General features: G+C 43.2%; 1 protein-coding gene across 1 annotated transcript in view; it reads left to right on the forward strand.

Annotated features, from left to right (window-relative positions):
* Positions 1–22,912, forward strand: part of LOC136883051 (xanthine dehydrogenase/oxidase) — a 149,813-nt gene that overhangs the window by 52,096 nt on the left and 74,805 nt on the right. The window contains exons 6-8 of the mRNA XM_067155193.2: positions 2,827–3,055; positions 16,860–17,080; positions 18,936–19,038. Of these exons, the coding sequence (XP_067011294.2) occupies positions 2,827–3,055; positions 16,860–17,080; positions 18,936–19,038 (553 nt within the window). The remainder of the gene's footprint in view (positions 1–2,826; positions 3,056–16,859; positions 17,081–18,935; positions 19,039–22,912) is intronic.

Below are 22,912 nucleotides of genomic sequence, written 5' to 3' on the forward strand. Positions count from 1 at the left end.
GAAAATAGTGTTGCATCTACTTTCTTTTCAGCCCTCTTATTCAGAAAAATATACAGTTGTTTACTTCTTTCGCTCAGTAAAACACACTGAAAAATAACTATTTAATTTGACTCACTCTCCTACAAACTTATCTAAAATAAGTTTATCCCGGTGACTCCTATAGAGATAGTTTTGCAATACCCTTTATATCTGTCAACTTCGTCTGCATCTTCTCCTCATAATATTCTAAATGTTGGCTATTCTTCCACCGGAAATATCTTCATTAGGGTAATCATATTAACGAGGTTGCTAATAATAGTTATGAGGGTATTCAAGAGTTATACAGTAGTAAGGATGTAAAGAAGAGGGCGTATAAGTCATTAATAAGACCCCAATTAGAGCATGGTCCAAGTGCGTGGGACTGTCAACCAAGCTTACTTGAACCGAGGACCGGAAAAGATCCAAAGGAAAGCAGAACGATATTTTCTGGATGACTTCGAACAAACGAGTGCGAATGTGTTATAATCGTTGGACTACGAAGACTTGAGAACAAGGAGACGAGCAGTTCGACTAACAAGGGGAAGTCACGATGTCCGCATCACCATTTTTGTTCAAACTTTGTAGATTGGTTGCACAAAATTAAAAAAACACACTGGCAAAGTAGTAGCGCACAACTCTCAAAAATGTCCGCAAAATAGCGATTTTGAAAATGTCGAGAAAAGTTACGAGAGGTTCAGCATACCAGGTGCCATCAAGCGAAAGACTGTGGCGCGGTGGTCGAGTGGATAAGGTTCTCCACTTCAGTTATGAAGATGGCGAGTTCGAGTCACGCTCGTCTCAACTTTTTATTCTGACATTTTCTGATCCCCTTTTTCCTTGTGTTGCGAATGAGAGCAGCAGTTAGTCACTGTCTGAGCGCGTTGTGTCGTGTAACGGTTGTGTGCGATGTAACCAGACGTACTCATCATAAGTTCGATCGGCATGGAGAACTCGCAAGTTGAATTACAGCCTGTGACAATGAAGTTCGTTGCATGAAGCCAGAACGGTCGCTCCGGCAACACTGGCGACACACAACGCTGCACCTGCGTAGCAGCAGGTTTTGACCACCTGCCCCCAACGTTGTTCAGTTGAGCATCGTGTGTGTGCCGTGTAAGACCTGTCTGACACAGCGCGTGTTTAGTGTGATGGTTCTGAACGGCGAACAGGAATATGAACGATCAAAAGATCAATGTAGACTTTTGTTTTAAGCTTGACAAGACACTAAAAGAAACCCATTCGATGCTGGTACGTGTTTATGAAGATCAAGCACTGTCCTTGAAGTGTGTGTACGAGTGGTTCACCCGTTTTCGAAGAGGCCGGGGAAGTGTTTCTGACAACCCCCGTAGCGGAAGACCGGCGACCGCCGTCACTGACGAAAATATTGAGAAGGTGAGGACGTTAATCACGGACCCTAACTGTGCGCATGATAGAGGATGAACTGCAGATTAACCGTGAATCCGTGCGACAAATCGTTACCCGGAAGTTAGGGAAGAGGAAAACGTGTTCTCGTCTTGTGCCACATCACTTGGCTGACGATCAGAAGCAGTCACGTTTAGAGGCTTCACAGGATTTTGTCGAAACGGCGGATGCGACAACAAATTTCTTGAACTGTATTGTCACTGAGGATGAAACCTGGTGTTTCAGGTACGACCCTGAAACGAAACGGCAAAGTATGGAATGACGTTCTCCGGGATCCCCTCGTCGGAAAAATGTCAGAGCTGAAAAGTCAGGCATCAAGCTCGCTTTGAAAGAAAAGAGATTTGACGATATTCCTGACATCCAACGAAACGTGACGAGGCTTTTGAACACCATCCAAAAGGAAGCCTTCTTGAAAAGTTTCCGGGACATATATCGCCGATCTCAGCAGTGCATAGTTATGGGAAGGGACTATTTCGAAGGACAGTAAGGTCACTGTCGTGCATTGTTCATCTATGTTGATAGTACAGAAGTATTCACCGAACTTTATTGTTACAGGTTGTATGTTCGAACGGAAGTGTTTTTGAATGTGAAGCTATGCAAAGTTCAAACGAGTTCCCGGGAGAGCAAACAACATATAAACAGTTGAAAAGGGCCATGGCTTACGTCGATCCCCTTCTGTGTATAAATCGCTTACGGGATTCTGGCGACTCTGTAGAGATTACAGAAGAGGCCAAAATATTGGGAAAGAAAATCTTTAAATCTATTTTGACACTAATATAAGGAAAGGGGAGGGGGTAAAGAGCTGGTATCAGCGTGACTCGAACTCACTATATTCATAACTTAAGTGGAGAACCCCAACCACTGGACCACCTCACCACAGTCTCTCGTTTGATGGTACCTGGCATGCTAAACCTCTCGTAACTTCTTTCGACATTTTCAAAATAGCTTTTTTCAAAAATGTTCGAGAGTTGCGCGCAACTACTTTGCAAGTGTGTTTTTGTGACGTAGTACTACCAAACTACAAAGTTTGAACAAAATCGGTGATGCGGACATCGTGACCTGCCCTTGTAAGAGGTATGTTCCGAGCTGTCAGCGGAGAGATGGCATGAGTGGTATTAGAAACGAACAAGCTTGAGTGGAGTTTTTAAAAGTAGGAGAGGTAATATGAAGCTAAATTTGGCATAAAGAGGACAGCCAGGGCCAAATATTAGTTTATAGGGAGATAAAGTGGGGATGGGGATAAATTACCAAGGAAGAAGTTCGATAAATTTCTAACTTTTTTGAAATCATTTAAGAAAGTACTAGGTGAAGAACTGAAAGAGAATCTGCCACCTGGTTGACAGTTCTAAATGCAGAGGAGTGATGAAATGAATGGTACGATACTTTCAGGATCTCACCAGCAGTGTATGTCCTGCCACTGGAAAGCCCTGTCTGGACGATGTGTTCGGTGCCCGCACCACAGCTGTTCAGCGGCTACAAGCTGGTCTTCCCTCGCTTCATCTCCGCTTTAAGCAAGCCCAGTGGTTCAGGGTGAATACTATGGCAGAGATCTTCAAAGTGCTGAAAGACATGGGAACAGACAACTCATACATGCTGGTGGGAGGAAACACAGGGCATGGTAAGTGTATTAATCTACTCACTGTGTAAATATACGTAGCGAGCATTCTGGCACGCCTGCTTTAACACGAAAAAGCGTAGTGATTTTCTGAAGAACCATTGGAATTAAAGCAAAAATGCTTATCAGATTTCTCTGGAGACAACAGAACTTTATGTACACCTGGCGAGTTTATTTTGTGACAGGACTAATCATTGCTCAATATCATGGTTGTCAGCTCATAAAACGTTAGCAAGTAAAACATATGCGAATTCAGTAAATACACCCGTGATAATGGGCGCTATTTTGAAGCAGTGAAGTCAGTTAAATATTGAAAATAACTGGTGTAAAATTTTCCTTTGGGGAAATAAACTGATCATAACTACGGTACATCATTCAATGAATGAAACTCAAATTGATAACGATTCATTTATTTGCATCAAACAAATCGTTTTCGAAAGACATCTGTGTGGAATATTGAGTCGACAACTCTCCGTGGCCATCCATCAATACTTCACACCACAGCCTGCACGTCTGCTAGGTAAAGATTCCGTCACACATTTTCTATCGCTAATTTCGTAACTCAAATTTTTAGATGTCTCCCATCCATAATTATGTCAACAAATATTAATAAAGTAAATATTAAATAGCTGCCTCTGTGGTGTAGTGGTTAGTGTGATTAGCTGCCACCCCCGGAGGTCTGGGTTCGATTCCCGGCTCTTGCACGAAATTTCAAAAAGTGGTACGAGGGCTGGAACGGGGTCCACTCAGCCTCGGGAGGTCAACTGAGTAGAGGTGGGTTCGATTCCCACCTCAGCCATCCTGGGAGTGGTTTTCCGTGGTTTCCCACTTCTCCTCCTCGCAAATGCCGGGATGGTACCTAACTTAAGGCCATGGCCGCTTCCTTCTCTCTTCTTTGTCTGCCCCTTCCAATCTTCCCATCCCCCAGCAAGGCCCCTGTTCATCATAGCAGGTGAGGCCGCCTGGGCGAGGTACTGGTCATCCTCCCCAGTTGTATCCCAGACCCAGAGTCTGAAGCTCCAGGACATTGCCCTTGAGGCGGTAGAGGTGGGATCCCTCGCTTAGTCCGAGGGAAAAACCAACCCTGGAGGGTAAACAGAGAAAGAAAGAAAGAAAGAAATATTAACTATATTAATTTATGTTATTATTTTTAAAATACATGTAACTGCACGAAATTTCAATTAATTTTTTGATATGGACTGAATGAAAAGGCAGCATTACAGAACTGACTTTGATGTCGAAGCCAGATGTGATATTGTGCATACGGGAGTGGTTAATAATAGTATAGTATAATATAGACGGTTGTGGCGCTGGCCTTCTGACCCCAACGTGGCAGGTTCTATCCTAGCTCAGTCCGGTTTTATTTGAAGGTGCTCAAATACACTGACTGACAGTGACAATGCAACACCAAGGAGGAGTGGTTCGAAAGGGATGAAAGTTGGGGAAAAAACAGAGACGGCACGGACGAATAATTGATGTTTTTTTCAAACCGATATGCAGGTTACACAATGCGCACGCCATCGACTCAGTAGGAGGTAGGACCACCGCGAGCGGCGATGCACGCAGAAACACGTCGAGGTACAGAGTCAATAAGAGTGCGGATGGTGTCCTGAGGGATGGTTCTCCATTCTCTGTCAACCATTTGCCACAGCTGGTCGTCCGTACGAGGCTGGGGCAGAGTTTGCAAACGGCGTCCAATGAGATCCCACACGTGTTCCATTGGTGAGAGATCCGGAGAGTACGCTGGCCACGGAAGCATCTGTACACCTCGTAGAGCCTGTTGGGAGATGCGAGCAGTGTGTGGGCGGGCATTATCCTGCTGAAACAGAGCATTGGGCAGCCCCTGAAGGTACGGGAGTGCCACCGGCCGCAGCACATGCTGCACGTAGCGGTGGGCATTTAACGTGCCTTGAATACGCACTAGAGGTGACGTGGAATCATACGCAATAGCGCCCCAAACCATGATGCCACGTTGTCTAGCGGTAGGGCGCTCCACAGTTACTGCCGGATTTGACCTTTCTCCACGCCGACGCCACACTCGTCTGCGGTGACTATCACTGACAGAACAGAAGCGTGACTCATCGGAGAACACGACGTTCCGCCATTCCCTCATCCAAGTCGCTCTAGCCCGGCACCATGCCAGGCGTGCACGTCTATGCTGTGGAGTCAATGGTAGTCTTCTGAGCGGACGCCGGGAGTGCAGGCCTCCTTCAACCAATCGACGGGAAATTGTTCTGGTCGATATTGGAACAGCCAGGGTGTCTTGCACATGCTGAAGAATGGCGGTTGACGTGGCGTGCGGGGCTGCCACCGCTTGGCGGCGGATGCGCCGATCCTCGCGTGCTGACGTCACTCGAGCTGCGCCTGGACCCCTCGCACGTGACACATGTCCCTGCGCCAACCATCTTCGCCACAGGCGCTGCACCGTGGACACATCCCTATGGGTATCGGCTGCGATTTGACGAAGCGACCAACCTGCCCTTCACCATACCCCTCGTAAAGTCGTCTGTCTGCTGGAAATGCCTCCGTTGACGGCGGCCTGGCATTCTTAGCTATACACGTGTCCTGTGGCACACGATAACACGTTCTACAATGACTGTCGGCTGAGAAATCACGGTACGAAGTGGGCCATTCGCCAACGCCGTGTCCCATTTATCGTTCGCTACGTGCGCAGCACAGCGGCGCATTTCCCATCATGAGCATACCTCAGTGACGCCAGTCTACCCTGCAATTGGCATAAAGTTCTGACCACTCCTTCTTGGTGTTACATTTGCTCTGTCAGTCAGTGTACGTCAGCCTTGTGTCGGTAGACTTACTGGCACGTAAAAGAATCCCTGCGGGAAAAAATTTCGGCACCTCGGCGTCTCCGAAAACCTTCAGAAGTAGTTAGTGGGACGTAAAAACAATAACATTGTAATAATAATAATAATAATAATAATAATAATAATAATAATATAGTAATTATGTTATTGATTTCACGTCACACAGACTACTTTTAGGGTTTTCGGACGCCAAGATGCTGGAAATCTTGACGTGCAGGACTGGCAAATGTGCAAACATAAATCACTTTCAAACATATCATACTTATCTGTCGTACCCGCCATTAGAAATCTGTTAATCAGGTTAATTAAGGCCCACATTCTGATAAGTATAGTAGAACCCGTGGTATCCCCTGCCTGTCGTAAGAGGCGACTAAAAGGGACGACCAAGGGATGATCTAATTAGAACCATGAGACTACTTGTAATAGTACCATCACGCAGAGAACACCATGGATCGCATTTACTTGCGCGTAGTTCCACTATCTTAGATAGGTTTGTGATTAGTAGCGACAGTGTGTGAATCAGAATGAGGGTCTTACATACCTGTGATTCGTACCCCTATATGAGCGACACCATGTTCTGCCTTGCCTATTTTTAGTACCCACAATGTGAGGAACACCACGGGATAGTGCGGGTCCCTGTGGTTAGTCCACTTATGTGAGGAACACCATAGGTTTGCGTTGCCTGTAAATAGCGCCGCAATGTGCGAAACACCATAGGTCTGTGTTACATGTGCGAATTACACTACCTATGAATAGCACCATAACGTGTGGAATAACACGAGTCTACGCTACTTTTGATTAGTACCGCAACATGACAAATAGCATGGTTCTACTTTCCTAGCGATAAGTGCCATTATGAGGGACCGATGACTTGGATTTTGGACCCGTTTCGACTACAAGAATCATCGATTCAGCATCGTGCTATAGAAGCAGTCCCTTGGTCAGTAATACTATTGTTTTGTGCCAGCTTCTCTGCATGTGAGGCACTGTGGGCCGGATCCACTGATCGTTTTAAATTCATATCCATCCGTTCATTCACTCATGCTTCGTCCTCACGCTTTGAATTCTGGTCAGTGGAGAATTTTGGACTTTTAATTTGTCATAACATTTCGTCTCATTTCGTACCATTAGGGGCTGATGACCTCGATGTTAGGCCCCTTTAAACAACAAGCATCATCATAATCATGAAGTATAGTAGAAGCTCGCTTTATATTCTTCCGCACATTAAGACATTCCATTTTATTCGACACGTTCGTAAAAAAAATGAATGTTAAAATTATACACAGGAATTGGCAAAGACTGTGAATCCTTTGCCCGCGCTACGCATTGTACTCTAGCGTGTCAAATTACATGGACAGAATGTTGCCTTTGCTGAAACAGTCAGTTATACAGAAGGATCCTTTTGTGAAAGAGGCCTCATCTCATCACACTCTAAGGAACTGATTACCTCATTCGTTTCATTGGCCGTGAGTCAGTTCCCCCCTTTTGATGCGCTGAATCCTTAACTTGTCGACTCCAAGCTCCAAACAGATGTTTCTCGAAAACGATTCGTTAGATGCAAATAAACTAATCGTTATCAATTCTAGTTTCGTTTATTGAAAGACATTTTATGATCATTTCCCAAAGGGAAATTTGACAGTTTTTTTAATGCTAGTAGTACTCACATCAAACCTAAATGTGTTTTCACGTGCGCCTTTTGGTTTAACGTCGCACGAACGTGCAGAAGGTTGTCGGCGACGGAAATATGGGGGAGGGAGAGGGAGAGAGAGAGAGAGAGAGAGAGAGAGAGAGAGAGAGAGAGAGAGAGAGAGAGAGAGAGAGAGAGCGCGCCAAGATTTGGAAGGTAATAGCCATTGTCTTAATTAAGGAGCAGCCCCAGCATTTAACTAGTGTGAAAATGGAAATCATATTCAAGGCTACCAACAGTGGGATCGAACGCCACACCTCCAGAATGCAATCAGCTAAGGGATCCGAACCCCGCAGCTAAGTTATTCGTAACCCCTGTGGATGGGGGACGCAGACGAAGAACACACCCACGGTGTCCCCTGCCTGTTGTAAGAGGCGACTAAAAGGGGCGACCAAGGGACGATTGTATTAGAACCATGAAACTACTTGTGATTAGTAGCAACAGAGGGTGAATCTGTATCGGTTTTCCTGTACCCTTGATTAGTACCGTTGTGAGAAACACCATGGGTCTGGGCATTCCTTGTGATTAGTTGCACTAGATGTGCGACATAGTAGCCAATATGTGAGGAACACCATAGGTCTGCGTTACCTGTGCCACGTACAATACTTGTGAGTAGTACCATAATGTGTGGAACACCGTGAGTCTACGCTACTTTTGATTAGTACCGCAACATGACAAATATCATGGTTCTACTTGACTAGCGATAAGTACCATTATGAGGGGCCGATGACTTGGATTTTGGATCCCTGTAGACAACAAGCATCCTCGATTCAGGACTGTATTTTAGAAGTGGTCCCTTGGTCAGTAATACTATTTTTTATGATAGTTTCTGGGTCGGATCCACTGATTGTTTTAATAATAATAATAATAATAATAATAATAATCTTATGGCCTCAGCTACCGTGTGCAGAGATTTCGATTTGACGCCATCTGGTTGTCTGCTCGTCAATTTCGACGTTCCGTTTTACTCTAGGCCCACTGGATGGCAGACAGAGTAAACCGGATCTCTCTTGGACGTCTATGGCTGAGATTTAATGACTGATTGTTTTAAATTCATATTCATTCATTCATTCTTCATCTTCAGGCTTTTATTCTGTTCAGTGGATGATTTTCAACTTTTAAATTGTTATTACATTTCGTCTCAGTTGGTACCATTAGGGGCCGATGCGATGACCTAGATGTTAGGCCCCTTTAAACAATAAGGATCATCAGCATCATCTTAAGTCATTCGGTAATTTTAAAAGGTTTACTTTGAGCCGACCCGCAGGAAAATGCTATTACAGCAGAAATAAAAGTTAGCTGTTCGTTTCATGTGTGATATAATGTATTAAAAAAAGAAGAAAATATTGTTCTATTATCAACGAACACTTAATAATCCATTCACGAACAATCAAGATCAATACAGATAGCACAATTTAAGATGATATGACATCATATGCTGATTTAACAGCTCTTATCGTCTTATATTCCAGTATGTATTGTATCATACACTGCGATCATTGTACAGCATGCTCTTATGATAAGAATATTAGTCATATGTAGCCACGTGCCACATCTGGAAGTGGCGCGAAATGTCAGAAAGGGATAATAATAATAATAATAATAATAATAATAATAATAATAATAATAATAATAATAATAATAATAATAATACATCTTTTTTATTCTACGTCCTACTAATTACGTTTATACTTTTCGGAGACACCGAGGTGCCGCAATTTTGTCCCGCAAGAGTTTTTAATGTGCCAGGAAATCAACCGACACGAGGCTGACATATTTGAACACCTTCAAATACCATCAGACTGAATCAGCATCGAACCTTCCAACGTGGTGTCAGGTCTGCGCTCTACACTTTGAACTACTCCCTTCTTTTTACAAGTTGCCTTACGTCGCACCGACGAAGATACGTCTTATGGCGACGATGGGATAGGGAAGGGCTAGGAGTGGAAAGGAAGCGGCTCTGGCCTTGATTAAGGGGGTGGTGGTGGTAATTGTTTTAAGAGGAAGTACAACTAGGCAACCATCCTCTATATAACACTAATCTGAGAGAAAAATAGGAAGATATCCGACACTTCGAAAAATAAAGGTATCGGCCAAAGGAAGACAAGGGCCACGAGGGCGTGAAAATGAAAGACTCCCTAGGCGTCCATACGTAATACCGCTGGGGTCGAAAAAGAACAGGAGTTGACCAAGGGAGGTCGGATAGCATAGATGAAATTGAGGAGCGTGGCACAAGTAAGTGGAAGCAATGGCAGGACTCAGCTACGGGCCCTGTGGTCGCCAACCCAGGATGCCAAGCTTAAGAGCCCCTGGGGCCCCTTAATTAAGGTACAGCCTCAGCATTTGGCTGGTAGGAAAATGGAAAACCACGGAAAACAATGTTCAGTACTGTGGGCAGTGGAGTTCGAACCGACTATCTCCCGATTGAAAGGTTACAGCTGCGCGCTCCTAACCTCACTGTCCACTCACCCGGTCCTGAAATACTCAGCCCGGAAACATTAATAATAATAATAATAATAATAATAATAATAATAATAATAATAATAATAATAATAATAATGTTATTTTCTTTACGTCCCACTAACTTCTTTTACGGTTTTCGGAGAAGCTGAGGTGCCGGAATTTAGTCCCGCAGGAGTTCTTTTACTTGTCAGTAAATCTACCGACACGAGACTGACGTATTTGAGCACCTTCAAATACCACCGGACTGAGCCAGGATCGAGCCTGCCAAGTTAGGGTCAGAAGGCCAGTGCCTCAACCGTCTAAGCCACTCAGCCCGGCATTATTATTATTATTATTATTATTATTATTATTATTATTATTATTATTATTATTATTATTATTATTATTATTATTATTATTATTTTCGCTCTTCATTTTCTTCTTCTTATTCTGCTTGTGGTGGTGCGGGCTTCTCACATAATTTTGACGATCATCGTTGAGTAATTTTTCTTATTTTGATTTCTCCGTATCAGAATTGCCGTATCGTCGATATCGAATCACTGTGGGAGGTTCCGCGCCCGGGATAACTTTCTCCACCCACGCCTCCTATGATCAGTATTATCTGGCTACACTTATAATTTCTGAAGATGTGACTGTAATAGGCCGCTTTCCTGTGTTTGGTGAGATTTAAGACTTCCCAAGTCGACGTAGCTCCTCCTAGTTGGTGACGTTGTCTACCCATGGGGTCTTGAATATTATGGGATACGTCCACATTTCACAGGCTATCAGTCGGTTCACTGACGAAGTCCTTATTCGACACTGTCGGTAACACATACAATTTGTTTTTTCGAACAAGAGGTTACGGTTGCACGCAAGATGTTTTAATTCCAAAAACACTTTTCTTGAAATGCCGTTTCTGGTTGTGGTCTCAATATTCAGATCCCATTCTTGAGTTTTTTAATTTTATTTATATGGCTACCAGGTTGTGTCCACTCAGCCAAGACTGTATGTTACAAAATGAAAATACAAGAACATGAGAGACTTGCAATATTACAAGGGTAACTGAGTCCGTCCTTTTAACCCTTTATAAGGCAGTACTCAATAAAACACTTTCCTTTCTAACTACCTTTATTTACAGGCTCTATAAGTGCTAAATAATACAATTTGACAGAAAAAACAATCCAGTGCTCAGGAGGTGAGTAATAAGATGGGAACGCACTTCCCACCGCCTGCTGTCTGCCATTCAGAAGTGGGAACATATTTCCCACCTACGAACACAATTTCAGTTCAGTTAGTTCACTTTTAATTTAGCAAAAATATTTCGGACACCTATGTGGGCTAGGGGAAGCATATTCCCACATACAATGTGAAAGAAATTTATAACTCAGAACTCTTCAGTTGGTAAAAGGAAGTAAATAATCTCGGACCAAATGAGAAAAATGCACAGTAAACAAGGAAAATTCATGTAAATAATATATCTTGTATTTCTAATTTGCTGAGAGAGCTCTGTTTGTTAAATTTATCTTCAATAATGGAGAAAAGTTTGGTTGTGGGTATGCTCGGATACATATTTACTATGTCGAAAGAATGAAGGGTATGGTTGGGTTGTACATTAAATGACTTCATTTTTTTCAACTAGTTCAGTAGTGTTCTTGATGGATTTTTTAGAGAGAAATTGATAGTTCTTAGTTAAAAATCGTTGAACAAATTGCGCAATTTAACAGTATCCGAGCATACCCACAACCAAACTTTTCTCCATTATTGAAGATAACTTTAACAAACAGAGCTCTCTCAGCAAATTAGAAATACAAGATTTTATTTCTCTTCTGAAAATGGCCATCAACAATAATTTCTTTAAATAATATATAGACTTATAAAATGTCGATTTTTACCCTATTTTCACTTCATAAATCTTGTTCACATCAGGCGTTGCGCTGGCACAATATCGCTTTTCAGATGTTTTCCAAAGAAACTAAGGATTCCAAGGAGATCAGAATGGTTCCACAAACATTCCCAAGAGCGCAGCACACATCAATACATGGGAAATAAACTCCCAGCGCCCAGAAATGGCAAAAAACCGAGGTGGGAAAATAATTCCCACCGCCTTATAAAGGGTTAAGGTACACCTGAAAACAAACACAAGACAATTAAAACAGATACACCCTAAGAGGAGTCTCATCGATAACTGTAGTTCTTGTAGAAACACATATAAAGGTTCATATGTTTGCTTGTTTGATCCAGCCAGTAGAGGTGTTAAGTCTTGTTGGTAATGAGCAATCCAGTGAGACGAGTTTCTTGACTGGTCAAAAAGGTGGATGCAGTTGAAAAGAATACGATTCATGTCTCCTTCAACGCTGTGACGGTAGGAAGAAAGAGGTGACTGTAGAATTCGTATGCGGTGAAGATGATGTGGGAATCGTCCATGATTGAGTTTGAGACGAGGTACAGTAACTATAAACTTTCTGGAATAGGAATGTTTCTTGTACCAGTGAGCAGAAGGAACCGCAGGGTGCACTTGGTAACAGTGGTTTCATCGTGATCGTGATCGTGATGAGATCTGCCACTCATCATTCTTCTCATTGTAGGTACTAGAGCTGAGAAACCCTTTCAATGGTGTGTCCATGTGGATGAAAACAAACCTCATAGTGTTGCTGCCCTGAAAGGCCTTGGCCTACCAAGCGACCGCCACTCAGCTGAAAGGCGTGTAGTTTATGAGGTGACTGGTGATTAACTCAGTGAATCCTCTCGGTCGTTATTTCTGGCTTTCTAGACAGGAGCGACTAAAGGGGGCAAAGGGACTCTGAACTTCGGAGCAAGGGTTGACGAGCACGGGGCCCTTAGCTGAGTCCTGGCATTGCTTCCACTTCTGCTAGGCTTTCACTTTCATCTATCTTATCCGACCTTCCTTGGTCAACTCTTGATCTTTTCCGAGCCCGATGCTATTAGGTTTGCGAGGGCTAGGGAGTCTATCATTTTCACGCCTTTCGTGGCCCTTGTCTTTCTTTGGCCGATAACTGCATTTTTCGCAGTGTCGGATCCCTTCCCTTTTCTCTCTCTGATTAGTCTGGTTAGTGTAGGTATAGATAATCGTTGCTTAGTTGTACTTCTTCTTAAAACAATCACCACCACCACCACCACCTGTAGAGAGGATCTATCATTCTGCTCTCAGACTGACCCTCAATTTTTCTCACGAAGGGTGAGTGGATCACGAACCAGTGCTCAGATCCAGGTGAAAATACCTGATCTGGCCGGGAATTGAACGTGGGGTGTACCGGTAAGAATCAGGCTCTTTACCCCTAGACCGAGAGGCTGGCCTTCATCTAACAATTCCCTCGTCAAGTGACGGCGTACTTTTCGATATTGTATTTTTCGTTATTTACGAAGTCTGCCTGGTGGTCATGATCGTTCAGGCGTCAAGTCTGATAACTGGGTAGCCGGTTGGAATCGCGCCGGACGAGAATATTTCACCATGGCAATGTTAGTAGGCAGTGTTATACAATCACCAGACAGCGTGTCAAGAGCCTCAATTAAATTCCAAACCACTCCGCGTCCTTCAGATGGAGACGGAAAGCCTTGAGCACCGCTTGGATGCTATTCCGCAGGAGTATCCTATGTGCCGGCACCGGATTTCACACTCTCCCTTCCCACTATACCGCTTTTCACGAGAGTTTAATTCTGATGTAAACAAATAGGCGGAGCACTTTGCCTTTGCACGTGGACCTAGACGTAGCTGATTGGAGAAGCAACCGTCGCACTCACTCGACTGTATGTGAGCTCGAAGAAAAGTAGTACGTCGCATTAATTTTATTTTACTCTAGTTTATTATATTTAGAGAGTTTGGGAGAATACGTAATGAAACTAAAATATGGTTATCATATATACCGGTATATACATATGCTTCTTTTATAAAATAGTGATTAAATAACGAGACATGAAGGCACAAGGCGTGGTGTAATACAGGAAGTCTTCTCGTAGTGGGGGAATGTCCGAAGCTGTACAGAGTGGAGCAGCCAGTGAGTCGGTATTTTTAGTGAGAGAAATGGAGCAAGAGGTAGAACCATCGCGTCTAGTGAAGCACAAAAGAGGAAAACCGCTCGGAAGTGACCATAGGCAGCGCATTGTGAATGTGTTCAATAAACTAAGTGAACAGAATCCAGGGTTAGTCGTTTTATTCAGAAGTTCAAATCTTCGCACTGTTGTCGTATGCGATGCGTAGCATTGTACGTCCGAACACGAGACGTTGGCGGAGTGGATGTAGCTAATACAAGCTCTCCAAATCACAACTCTTTCCTTGGCGGAGGCGTGGACGTACCATGTTTACATCAGCATTAAACTCTCGTGAAAAGACGTATATCATACATCACGTCATTCATTTCATTTCATTAACTCTTCTGCTGAGGTTTACGTCAGGAACGGCATCCATTCATGGAATATCGCTACGAAGATTCATCTCAATACCGAAACACGTCGGGAGACCTGGTAAAGTATAATACACGATAAAATACCCACAAATAGTAAGCTACACCGCACCCATTTGTGCACGTTAGTTAGGAACTGTAGTGATGCCATACATCACAGACTTGCTCTCTGTGAAATCATCCAACAGGTATGGAGACAATTTAGGAGGCTATTACAAACCGTTACAAAGCAGTCAGACATCTACATTGTATCTTGTTCATTCGTCCGACCTTCAGTTTAAGGCCATCTGAATTTAACAGTGCAGTAGTGTTACTACTACCGTGTTATGTGCACAGCGTGTTTTACACTAAATGTCCTGGAAGGGAAGAAGATATCCTCTCGGATATGAGTGTATGGATTAGGAAAGCTCTTACTTGTCTGAAGAAGAGGAAGTGCCTCGGAAAATATGCCAGTAAACTAGCTGGCCTATGTTAACCAAGTGCAAGTGCGGTTCCAGAAAAATGAGTGCTCCAGTATTACAGTGTGAACGTGAGAAAGAAATGGAAGAAAGGAGCATTGACTCTACCAGGTGTATGCGTAAGTCTCTTCCGGTTTCATTAAGAGATGGCGCCAGCGAACAGTACGCAGCGTATGAATTTGATACATACGTCAGTTTGTTCGTCTGACATTAACCTAACAACACAACAAACACTAGCGTCTGTGTTGTATCCTTCAGTGATCATGTCGAAGTTTGTGCCTGAAAAATAACATTTGCGGCACGCATTGGTCGTCTTATTTAATCAAAAGAAAAAGGCTGTGGCAAGTCATTGTTTGCTGGTAGAAACATATGGTGGACACGCTCCATTGATTAGAACATGTGAGACGTGGTTTCGACAATGTAAACGGCAAGCAGACCATGCTTTGTGTCTGGTGGGACCAGAGTGCTAATGTGTATTATGAACTCTTGAATCCCGGCGAAACCGTTAATGCACAACGCTATCGCCAACAAATGATTAATTTAAATCACGCATTGATCTAAAGACGACCGGAATGGGCCAGAAGACATGGAAAAGTGATTTTGTTACACGACAATGCGCTGTCTCGCGCAGCAAAATAAGTGAGAGACACTTTGAAATCGCTTGGATGGGACATCCTGTCGCACCCGCCGTACTGCCCCGACCTGGCGCCATCTGACTAACACCTCTTCGCATCAATGGGACGCGCGCTCGCAGAGCAGCACTTCAGCAATTTCGAGGAAGCGGGAAAATGGCTCGACGAATGGTTGTCCGCGAAAGACAAGCAGTTTTTCTGGCATGTTATTCGTAACTTTCCTGAAAGATGGACGAAGTGTGTAGAAGCCGATGGCCAATATTTTGAATAAACAAAACATGGATTTCCCTTAATAATTAGGCGTTTTCGTTACCACAAAATCTTTGAAATGATTATGGAACGTTTTACAAAAATATTTTGATTCTTCTGGTTGTACTCGTTATTGTTCAATTACTATTTTTTTGTTTGTCAGTTTACAAGAAACTCGCAAGAAAAATCATGAGGAAAATCTCACTTAATGCTCGACTTCGTAGTTGTTCTTGCTCTTAAAACTATAATAATAACCACAACCACAGAAACGGAACAAGGGTTGGACTTTCATACATTCTTTGTTCACGACAGAACAGAACTGACTATATTATAGATTTATACAGGGTATTCCCACACACGAGGAAACAAATCGCGGGTTGGATAATACATCCCAAAGCAACAAGAAATTCCCTATAAACATATTATCTACGTCCATCGTTTACGAGTTACCCCTCTTTTAATTGATTGATGGAATGGGCGCAGAGTTCGTAATTTGTGATTACATTTGGCGTCAATCAGTCATGTTACGAACAGTGCAGCACTTCGTCAGCGTGTGAAACAAAGTTTTCATTGATGCCTGCAGTGTTTGAACGTGTCCGATAATAATTGAGGTGGTGTGTTCAGGCGTGCATTCAGGTGCATAATGGATATTTTGTGCCAAGTAAAGCAATCGCCAATATTTTCCATACGAAACTGGAAAGCCTGTAACTCGTAAACATCGACCGTATGGCACATAGGGACTCTTTGTTTGGAGAGTACTATCCAACCCCCGATTAATTCACACGGATATCCTGTATGTTATTTATAAAGCCCGGTTTTTTATGCAGTAACAGGTTAGACTGCAAACTAATTTGGTTAGTAGGAAGTGTCGGCCACCCGCTTGTCCGTAATATAGCAAGAGTAACATAAATTATAGGGGTTCTGATGGGCCGTACCCCTAATGTTTATGCAAACCCTGTAGCATAGTGGTTGTGAAGGTAGACTATACGTTTTACTCGCTTCAGTATGTTTGCATTATAACCTACTAATGCTCTAGAAATGTACACATTTGTAACTTAAGAGTTGAAGAGATTCCCAATACCTTTCCGTCTTGTTGCAGGTGTATATCGTCGTGTGGAGCCCAATGTTTTCGTGGATATCGCTGGAGTAGAGGAGTTGAAGACCTACTCTACCACTCCCAACCTTGTACTTGGAGCTCAGATGAGTCTCACTGAGGTCATGGAGCTCTTCTACTCTCTATCCGCTGAGCGTCCAGAGTACAAGTATACCAAGGTGCTAGCTGACCACATCGACCTTATCGCCAATGTGCCAGTCAGGAACGTAAGTGTAGTCAAGCAGTTTTCATTATTCAGAATGAGAATGAGCAAGTATTAGGAAGTAGTCTTCAGTGCACAATTTTCAAAAACATCACGTAAGCTGTGTGATGACACTACCGCAAGTTTTAGGCGTGACAGCGTCTGCGTGCCGTGTCTAGTGAAGTGAAACGCATTTTTCAAATGTATTCGTGTCAGGGAATCATACAATCATCTTTGTCTTCTTCTTCTTCCTCTTTTCAGACACTTGTGGGGCCATGGGTGCGAACTGTGTCGTATATTTGGATTTGGCCCTCTTTTACGGCCGGAATTAGCGGAATTCACGCGGAATTAGCAAAGTAGTATTGTCACAAGTACAGTCATCTAGCAACAGCGAGTAAAATTATTCTGAGTGCGCCCTCGGACGCGCACCCAAAGTAGCATGTTACCTCCATTCTACGGGACAGGGTAGTGTATGGGCGTGTTTCAAACGCGTAAGGCTTGGATTCAAGGGCAACAACTACGCCTGTTAGGAGAACTATTACTTTGCGGTCACAGTGTTATAGTGAAGTATGATTTAGTTTCACAATGTTTCAGTGTATACACCCCTTCGGGGGAAGGCGTTATAGCGTTAAAATAGAACTGACGTGAAAATTTGGCAGATGATATGTAAGGTCTCCTCTGAAATTGACATATACACTATGCAGCCAAATGTTACAGGTACCCAATGTTGCTGTTTCGAAAGGACTTCCTTGACTCTTATTACAGTGTTTAACTTTCAAGATGGGCTCTCCACTAACTTATGGTAAGTGCTTGTGGAATTTATTTCAGTTCTTCCCATAGCATGGTGAATATTTGTTGTGTGTATTCTTCGGTCGAGTTGGTCCAGCATGCAACTGACGATCCACCAAACCTTAAAGATGATCTGTTTGGTTGAAGTCGGAGCTTTGAGCGGGGAAGTGAAGCAGGTCGGCTTGTCACGTCGCACTGCATCCTGCTTTAGGATGTACTCGAAAGTATTGTAACAATGTGAGAAACATTATTGTTTAGAATGTCTCTATATATGTCATTTTAAACATTCCTTCCATTAAAACTGATAGCAAAACCTAAATCAGGGAAGCCGGCACGAATCATGCACTACCGTCACCGAATTTCACTGCCGACACAACACACTCTGATAAACGCCGTTCGACAAGTCGACACATGTCCATCTAAATGCTATAGCAAATTTTTGACAAGGCCGACCGATGTATAGAACATTCTTCAGAATTCGCCGGTTCCAGTCACTTAGTTTTCTGGGCCTACAAGAGTGGTGGCTGGGTTCAGTGCTTCCCTGAAGTTTCCACTTGGCAGTGGCATCGCTAACTCTGGACGAGGAGAACATTAAGTGCTGAGAACTCTCTCTGATGGAATACCTGAATTTATGGGCTCCTACTATCTTTCTCCTTCGAATTCCCACCATTCTCACAGTGGTTTCTTTCTAATAGCACATTCGTGTATGATGTTCAAGCGTTTTTGACTTTTCACGTATCGTGATGACAACGGACAAAACACATGTGGAGCGAACGAACTCAACAGTAACCAGTGATATTGTCTTCGAAAATTATTTACCTTAAACATTTGTTCGCATAACCTTATGTCAACCATAATACCTATTTTATCTGAGTTCTCAGCAGTCCATGAATTTTATCACATATCTTGATCATTGCTAAGATTACTTCATTTGGTGAACTTTTTAATTTAAAAATAAGCTTTGTCTTAATTATTGTTTCTACATACATTTACGTACTGCCTGAAGAATACTAAGCATCAATCATTTTATGATCGTTATTATGTAAATGTTGGAAGGCTATCTCCGTAACTGTACTATCATAATGTTACAGGTCGGTTCCCTCGCTGGAAATCTAATGCTCAAACATCAACACTGCGAGTTTCCTTCGGACCTGTTCCTCCTCCTGGAGATGGTGGGAGCAAAGATGACAGTAGGTGAGAATAGTTCTTCGACTAACAGAACTATAATGGTGTGAAAATATTAAACCAATATCAGAAGTAGATTAGAAATATATAAGTATTTATTCATTTGAAGTTAATTACATGTAGGACCAGAGGTCCCTTTGTCTGTAACATAATTAGCATACTACTATAGTCAATAACTTCGTGGAGTGGCGCCTACAGTGTAGGCAACACAGTGTACACCTACGTACTACAGACAGTATGTTTATGGACTGGCGTTAACAGTTCAAGGATCACATAGTTTTTTGACCTGCCTTTTCGCGACTTGTCTCCGTCGTGGTGATACGGACGATTTCGGCTTCATAATCTCAAACGTTTCGCTAGTGGATTTGCGTAACTTCCGGCAGAACTTGAAATTTGCCTGTTGCTCAAAGTACGACATTCTCAAATTCCAGCGTCCACATAACTACCCGTGACAACAGAGACCATTTTTCTGCTTACACTGCCGGGCTCAGTGGCTCAGACGATTGAGGCGCTGGCCTTCTGACCCCAACTTGGGAGGTTCGATCCTGGCTCAGTCCGGTGTTATTTGAAGGTGCTCAAATTCGTCAGCTTCGTGTCGGTAGATTTACTGGCAAGTAAAAGAACTCCTGCGGGACTAAATTCCGGCACCTCGGCGTCTCCTAAAACCGTAAAAGTAGTTTGTGGGACGTAAAGCAAATAACATTAAGAATTATTAATTTCCACACTGTAAGCACGCAACTGCCTCTTGCTGGGACTAGTGAAGAACTGTCATGGGACAATCGTGTTGTGCAAACTCTCGGCTGTAGTGCACCACAGCGACACTAGACGGCCAGTCGACGAACTGAACGACTCTCTACTACAGTGATATGGTCACTATTCAAATAGATTTTTAATGACAATTTCCAATTACGGTTTGACACATCCAAATATCGCGGAGGTTTGTTCATCAAAGTTGCATATACTGATCATGAGTTTAGTCAGGCAGAAAACACCGAAGAGAATACATAAAATAACGTGAGATACGTTTTAATACTGGGCATAAATTAAGATTAAAGCTTATCATCAAAAATATAAGGCGTGATCAAAAAGTATCCCTTTGATGGCTTGCTGCATCGAACATGCAATGTAGCGCTACTCCGATGCTGCTATATAAGCACAGACATGTAGGCAAAGGGATTAGTATGGCAGTCGTGTTGTGACGAGGTGCGTGCAGCCACGTGAACTATGGCGACGTTATTACCAAATGCGTCCAAACAGGACCAACGTGCTGTTATTCTGTTCTTGGCTGCAGAAGGATAAACACAGATGGACATTCATCGGAGAATGAATACTGTGTATGGCGCAGCAAGTCTGTCGAAAACCACCGTTGTGTAATGGTGCACCAAGTTCCGTGCGAGTCGCGTTTCGACACAAGACGCCGGTCGATCTGGGACGCCAGCCTCGTCCATTACGGGCAGCTGTAAGCGGGTGGTGGATGCGGCGGCTAGGGTGATTAGTCCTGATCTCTCCCCATGGTATTGTCACGCCTTTGGTCTACTCTAAAAGGCCTTGAAGGGTCAACCCTTCCAGTCGGATGAGGACGTACAGCAGGACACGGCGTTTTAACACCCGGGGAACTCCAATCTGGTGCGTCAGAGAGATGAGTGACTCATTGCTCACGGCGATTTTGCCTGATTGGCATCCCGACTCAGGACTGTACACCCGTCGAACGGCAACTCTTCTGATAGCCACTTATGTATACCTTACCTAGGAAATTACAATATTTCTTTTAACATGTCCGCCGGGCTGAGTGGCTCAGACGGTTAAGGCGCTGGCCTTCTAACCCCAACTTGGCAGGTTCGATCCTGGCTCAGTCCGGTGGTATTTGAAGGTGCTCAAATACGACAGCCTCGTGTCGGTAGATTTACTGGCACGTTAAAGAACTCCTGCGGGACTAAATTCCGGCACTTCGGCGTCTCTGAAGACCTTAAAAAGTAGTTAGTGGGACGTAAAACAAATAACATTATTATTATTATTATTATTATTATTATTATTATTATTATTATGATTATTATTATTATTATTATTTAACATGTCAGAAACATATTAGTTTGGTAATATTCAATTACATGGCTTTACATGTGAAAAAAAACGGGGCGAGTTGGCCGTGCGTGTAGAGGCGCGCGGCTGTGAGCATGCATCCGGGAGATAGTAGGTTCGAATCCCACTATCGGCAGCCCTGAAAATGGTTTTCCGTGGTTTCCAATTTTCACACCAGGCAAATGCTGGAGCTGTACCTTAATTAAGGCCACGGCCGCTTCCTTCCAACTCCTAGTCCTTTCCTATCCCATCGTCACCATAAGACCTATCTGTGTCGGTGCGACGTAAAGCCCCTAGCAAAAAAAACATGTGAAAAATAGCAGTATTTTGAGACTTTTCCCCGATTGTGTATTATCTAGCTCAGGGGTTTCCGATTTGTACGGGCTCGTGGGCAATTTTGCAAACCTTAGTCATGTTCGCGGGCCGCACTTGAATAGGCCAATTTTCGCAAAATTCTGCAAATAGTTCAGAAGCACCATTATGAAATAATATGCATATTTCAATTGAAATGAGGGTTTTATCACTTTAATTGCTTAAACATTATTTCAAAATTGCATAAAAAAGAGTGAAATTTGGAGCCGAGCTGAGTGGCTGAGACGGTTGATGCGCTGGCCTTCTGATCCCAGCTTGGCGGGTTCGATTCTGGCTCAGTCCGGTTGTATTTGAAGGTACTAAAATACGTCAGCCTCGTGTCGGTAGATTTACTGGCACGTAAAATAACTCCTATGGGACAAAATTTCGACATCTCGGCGTCTCCGAAAACCATCAAAAGTAGTCAGTGGGACGCAAAAATAATAATATTATTACTTGAAATTTGGATTTTAAATGTTTTAAAATCAAAAATAATTTGTTGAGAACAAGTGAATACTTGAAAAGAGGAACTAGTATTTTTTTTGCTAGGGGCTTTACGTCGCACCGACACAGATGTGTCTTATGGCGACGATGGGATAGGCTTAGGAGTTGGAAGGAAGCGGCCGTGGCCTTAATTAAGGTACAGCCCCAGCATTTGCCTGTTGTGAAAATGGGAAACCACGTAAAACCATTTTCAGGGCTGCCGATAGTAGGTTCGAATCCCACGATCTCCCGGATGCAAGCTCATAGCCACGCGCCTCTACGCGCACGGCCAACTCGCCCGGTGAACTAGTATTAAAGAAGATTAGTTCTGACTTGGGTCTACATGGTGTATAAAAATTAATACGTTTTTTAACGAGCTAATAAATATTTTTGTGGCTTTTCTTCACATTATTTCTCACAGTGCTCTCGCAGGCCGCAAAAATGTCTTCGCGGCCCACATGCGGCCCGCGGGTCGCCATTTGGAAACCCCTGATCTAGCTGTATTTCATCTAGTTTAAGGTTATTTGCTAATTGAGAAGCAGCGACAATAAACGAGTTAGTGCAGCTTACTGTCCGATGCTGTATAACCCGAAGGGTTTTAGCTGTAAATCTGTTGTTTTAATCATGCACTGGACTCAACTCATGTGAACAATGGACGTGACCATATATGAGGGAGCATTAGATTTTAAAATTCCCAGCAGTAAGCAAGCAACTGAGTTGACTATCTACCCCTAGTTTCAAGTACCCTAAGTCTTGTATTTAGATGTTACATGACAATGTGTATGACGAATCGTATACAGCCGTTCTGGACTCGCTGGATTTCGTACTTCAATTAGACCCTGTATTTCTCTGATATCGCTGTAGATTACAGCACTATAAACCAAAGGAAAAACATTACCATGGCTTGAATCATCATCTTTCTCATCGGAAAAGGAAGATGCGACAAATTTCGACGAAACTGATGTAATAT

This window comes from Anabrus simplex, chromosome 11 (genome assembly GCF_040414725.1).
Source record: "Anabrus simplex isolate iqAnaSimp1 chromosome 11, ASM4041472v1, whole genome shotgun sequence".
NCBI classification, from domain to species: domain Eukaryota; kingdom Metazoa; phylum Arthropoda; class Insecta; order Orthoptera; family Tettigoniidae; genus Anabrus; species Anabrus simplex.